Here is a 5,622-nt window from a genome sequence, read left to right on the forward strand (position 1 = left end):
CCATCTGTAGTGATTTTGGAGCCCAGAAAAATAAAGTCTGACACTGTTTCCACTGTTTCCCCATCTATTTCCCACAAAGTGATGGGACCAGATGCCATGATCTTCGTTTTCTGAATCAACGTTGAGCTTTAAGCCAACTTTTTCACTCTCCACTTTCACTTTCATCAAGAGGCTTTTGAGTTCCTCTTCACTTTCTGCCATAAGGGTGGTGTCATCTGCATATCTGAGGTTATTGATATTTCTCCCAGCCATCTTGATTCCAGATTGTGTTTCTTCCAGTCCAGCGTTTCTCATGATGTACTCTGCATATAAGTTAAATAAGCAGGGTGGCAATTTACAGCCTTGACGTACTCTTTTTCCTATTTGGAACCAGTCTGTTGTTCCATGTCCAGTTCTAACTGTTGCTTCCTGACCTGCATACAAATTTCTGAAGAGGCAGATCAGGTGGTCTGGTCCCTTACTGTCTGCTAATTATACTCAGGGCTTTGCCTGCCAACCAGGTCTTCTCCACAGTACACAGGCCTCCTCCTTTGCCACCCCCCGAGGGTGGCTGTTTCAAGGCATTTCCCCATCCTCTGCTGGAAGCTAAGCAGGGCTGTGTTCTGGAGCTTTCTCACAGCACAGGAGAATGGCAGCTTAAAAAATCTCCATTTCCTGAGAAGAGCTTGTCATATTTCTCCTCCATAGGTAAGTCGAGTTGTTCTGATGTTTTCTTTTTCCTTGAGTGTCAAGACTAAAATACAGAAGCCAGAAATGGTAATATTCTTTTTTGATTCTTGCTTCTTTCATTTATGAGAATTCATTCAATCATATAAATCAAGCAGAGGCTGCTTTAATCCTATTTTTTGAAGCTGTCCACTCCTGTCCCTCCCCAGAGTGACAGCAGAGGTAAGTGGTAAACATTACGTGTTGTGTGTGGGTCAGGTGGACCGGGTTGTGTGTGGCAACAGTGCCACACAGTAACACCATCAGAGCAAAACCAGAGTTTTGCTGGTTTTGCAGAGTTTGCCCTCATGTGTGAAGTATGGATGATAAGTGTTATCATTATCTGCACGCTAGGCATTTTTGTGAAGAGTTAATGCACTGATTCATAAAAGAGCTGAGAAGAGTAGAGGGTACACAATAAGCTTTCCAGAAATACTATGTATTTTATGGAACTGCAGTCCATTTTCTGTTCCATAGACAACATCACTTGTCTGGATTGTTACAAGATCATCTTAACTAGTCTCCCAGATACAAGCCCCATCCTATTTTTTGACCTTTCCCTGTAATACAACTGGAATTGATTTTAGTCTTCGTGGATTCTCCTAGTATTTGACTGTTCCTAGAGTCTACATCCAAAGCACACCCACACCAAAAATCACGCTGATCCCTGGCACCCTAAGGACACACAGCAGAAAGAACCAACCGGCAAAATGAACTTAGAAACGTCCGCTTGCCCGAAGCCAGGTGGGGGGTGGGGACATGAGTCAGCTTTGATTTTCTCAGGCTCTGGTGGTCCTCTGGCTGACTCCAGGAATCCTCTTTGCTGCAAGAGACTCCCCGTGAACACTGAAAATGGTGTAATGGTGAGGTGGGCACAGCACCTGTGAAACAGCCGAACCAGCCCATGGAAAAATCAGGTGTGTCCTGAGGCCAATAGAAACAAAGAAATAGCCCAAGATAAACTGAGCCTTTGTCAAGTTCTCTGTTCTTCTTACTCTTTAGTCCTTTTCCCTTTCTCAAGCTGCTCTCTTGCCTTCTCCCACCAGCCTGCAAGCAGCCTCGCTTTTCATTTTATTTTCGCGCACCTTCCTTGGATTCTTCCACGTGCGCCCAACGGCACCGCCCAGAGAACGAACTACATGCGTTGGGCGGGGCGTGTAGCTGCAGGGGAAATCAGCTAGCCTCAGCCTGACCCAGCCTGGCCCAGGGCTGCGCTCCCATACACAGCACCAGCGAGCTTTGCACGCACTGCTCCCCGCGCCTGTAGCGGAGGTCCCTGGAAGGCTGACTGTCAAGGCCACAGTGGCAGGGACTGAGCCAGTGGGAACAGGCTGTGCCATGAGGTCAGTGAGGACCTGCCTCTCCCCAGGCTGGTCGCTAGTCCTGGCGGTGCTCCTGGTTGACTCTCTTGGCAAGGATTTACTTTTTCACCCTGAGTGGGGCTTTGACTCCTATGAAATCACCATTCCCAAGAAACTGAGCTTCCGTGGAGGGGAGCAGAGAGTGGCCAGGCACGCGTCCTACTTCCTGCAGGTAAAAGGCAAGAACCATGTTGTTCATCTGTGGCCCAAGAGGTTTCTGTTGCCTCGGAATTTGCAGGTTTTCTCCTTCACAGAACAGGGGAGACTCTTAGAAGATCACCCTTATATACCCAGTGACTGCAACTATATGGGCTTGGTGGAAGGAAATCCGGATTCTCAAGCTACGATAAGTACATGCATGGGAGGTCTCCAGGGCATCCTGAAAATTGATGCCAATCATTACCAAATCGAGCCCCACAAGGCTTCTTCCCATTTTGAGCACGTGGTATATCTCCTGGAGAAAGAGGAGGAATTTCCCTCTGATTTCTGTGGCTTAACTAATGATGAAACAGTAGAGCAGATGGCCCAGCATGAGAACATGGCTCCGATACTGGAATTTACTAAGTTGTATATGCACCAAAAGTACTTGGAATTAGCCCTGGTCTTTGATAACAGTAGGTATTTATATTTGAACTCCAATCTTACTCAAGTCATAAATGATGCCATTCTTCTGACTTCAATTGCAGACTCTTACTTTCAAGATGTCCGTATGAGAATACAGCTATTAGCTGTTGAAGTATGGACAGACAGAGACAAAATAGCACTTAATTCCCCAGAGTTATCACAAGTTTTAGGCCAGTTTGTGCAGTACAGGTCACGTGACCTACGTGTTCGGATTCCAGCAGATTGGGCACACCTGTATGTTCACAAAAAGTTTAAGGATGCGCTTGCTCATCACTGGGGAAGTGCATGTAGTATGATGCCTTCTGGCTCTACAAGTTCTGTGCTAGATAGAAACCTCCTTGGCCCCGCCACTTGGACTGCTCACGTTCTGGGCCACAGTGTGGGGATGACCCATGACCCTGAATACTGCCAGTGTAAGGGCAGGCACAGTTGTATCATGGGCACTGGACGAACTGGGTTTAGTAATTGTAGTTATGCCGAATTTTATGCACATGTAAGTTCAGGATTAAACTGTCTAAATAATCTCCCAGGCCTAGGCTATGTGGTTAAGAGATGTGGAAACAAAATTGTGGAAGAGAATGAGGAATGTGACTGTGGTTCGACAGAGGAGTGTGAAGAAGACGGGTGTTGTCAACCAGATTGTAAATTCAAACAAGGTGCCAGCTGTAATATTGGACTTTGTTGTCATAACTGTCGATTTCGTCCATCTGGATACATGTGTCGGGTGGAAGAAAATGAATGTGACCTTGCAGAGTACTGCAATGGGACCTCAGCTTTCTGTCCAAGTGATACTTATAAGCAGGATGGAACCCCTTGCAAGTACAGGTCCCGTTGTGTCAGAAAGGGCTGCCAATCCAGGACTATGCAATGCCAAAACATTTTTGGGGCTGATGCTTTGGGGGCTCCTCATCAGTGCTATGATGCAGTTAATGTAATAGGTGATCAATATGGGAACTGTGGGATTTTAGGAGTTCGTGAGTATGAACGGTGTCCCAAAGAAAGATCCTTATGTGGCAGGCTACAGTGTATAAATGTCAAAACCCTCCCTGATATGCCAGATCACACCGTCCTAATATCCACTCATCTGCATGAAGAAAATCTCATGTGCTGGGGCATTGGCTATCATCTAGCCATGGTACCTATGGGGTTACCTGACCTGGGTGTGATAAATGATGGTACCTCCTGTGGGAAGGAGCGGGTATGTTTTAATAGAAATTGTGTGAATAGCTCAATCCTGAATTTTGACTGTTTCCCTGAGAAGTGCAACCGCCGAGGAGTTTGCAACAGCAACAGAAACTGCCACTGCATGTATGGTTGGGCCCCTCCGCTCTGTGAGGAGGAAGGATATGGAGGAAGCATCGACAGTGGGCCTCCAGGACCACTAAGGAAAAACATGCCCATCTCTCTTCAGGTTGTGATTCTTATATTAATGCGCCTTATTTTCTTAATTATCTCAGTGATTGTTGTGTTTTACAGGAAAAATCATAGGAATCTAATCCAAAGAAAAAGAAATACCACCCATTAACCCTGGAGTAGAACAAGGCAGAAACAGAAAAAAACACCAGAAAAGTAATCAGGCAATTGACACTCTACTTTTATTACACGTGGTCATAAATTAAACAAGCTTCTCATTTATCCAAACCAATCTTCATTCCTCTTTCAATTTATCTTAATTTTTTGAGGTTTTAATAAGGAAATAAATGGTATTCTTCATTTGGAATCAAATCAATGCATTTTCTTTTCCTATTTGACTTTCACTTTAGTGTCTGTTCAGGTTTTGAATATCCTTAAAAGAATGCCCTGGGAGCTGTTCTGAACACTCGCATTGTGAGTTTCATAGAATTACAGTGGATATCAGGGCAAAATCCTGTCTCTCAGTTCCCAGCAAACAAAGCCATTGTCTCCCTTTCCCTCTGCCTCCCTCACTGTCATCAATAAAAATCATGTGTCTATGCTCCACACTGATCTATAAATATTGATTGCCTATATATATATATAGGCATATATATATATATATATATATATGCCATATATATATAAAGTGATAGTTTACAAGGGGAGTCCCTCAGTTAAGGATCTTCCTCTGTTACAGTGACTGTGCGATTTGCTGTAGCTCCTTAGAAATCAGGTCTCTGACTCAGTGTGGGGTTGGCCTCAGTTGGGTTGAGGGCTCTAATCTATCGTAACTCCTTTATTGTACCACAGTCTACAAGTGATGACAAGACCTGGCAGTATCCTGTGGGCAAGACCCTTAATGGAAGTCTGTGCTTTGGATTTCTGCTTGCAGGGACAAGACTTTTGTGAATGTGTGCTGGGGGACATCTGGCCTTAGGTTTGCCACACCACTAAAGAAAGCAGAGGGCAGTGAGGAACACCTTTCATCCCAAGTACACCCATGTCCGCCTCCAAGCACCCCTCTGCCTGGTGCTTTGGCTGGGAGGAGGACTGAGTGGCCCCTTCAGAGGAGTCAGTGACCACCTCTTGGTCATCATCCCAGCCCGTTGACAGCCGAAGTGTTTTGGTCTTGTTTGGGGCTGAACCCTCCTGCTGTTCCCTTAGCTTCCGTGGGGCTCATGCTTCCCCAGCCAGCACTGCAGGTCAACTATACCCCACTCCAGACTCTTCTTTTCTTAGCCACGTAGTTCTGACTTAAGATGTCATGGGAGGTTCGTGGTAAAGAGTGAGCCCTGACTACTTGGGGATTCTTCTTACTCAGGGGAGAAAGACCAAGATAACCCCATTCTTGTGATTATAATTTTTTAAGATTTATCAAGCTTGGCCATCAGAAAATGTCCTTAAAAAGCAAGCACTTCTAGTTATAGTTGCAATACTGATAATGGGGGCTACCATTTATTGTGGCTTGACTGTGTGGCAGGCAATGTTCTTAGCAGTTCATCAGTGTTAATGTGGATAGTCCTGAATAGAGCTCTGT

General features: G+C 45.3%; 1 protein-coding gene across 1 annotated transcript; it reads left to right on the top strand.

Moving 5' to 3' along the window:
• The first annotated feature begins 1,811 nt into the window (after window positions 1–1,811).
• LOC102411396 (disintegrin and metalloproteinase domain-containing protein 30-like) lies at window positions 1,812–4,288 on the top strand. Its single transcript, XM_006039626.4, has one exon. It carries the CDS (start codon window positions 2,044–2,046, stop codon window positions 4,213–4,215), a length of 2,172 nt encoding a protein of 723 aa, XP_006039688.4. The 5' UTR covers window positions 1,812–2,043; the 3' UTR covers window positions 4,216–4,288.
• The last annotated feature ends 1,334 nt before the right edge of the window (window positions 4,289–5,622 follow it).

This window comes from Bubalus bubalis, chromosome 6 (assembly GCF_019923935.1).
Source record: "Bubalus bubalis isolate 160015118507 breed Murrah chromosome 6, NDDB_SH_1, whole genome shotgun sequence".
Classification (NCBI taxonomy): domain Eukaryota; kingdom Metazoa; phylum Chordata; class Mammalia; order Artiodactyla; family Bovidae; genus Bubalus; species Bubalus bubalis.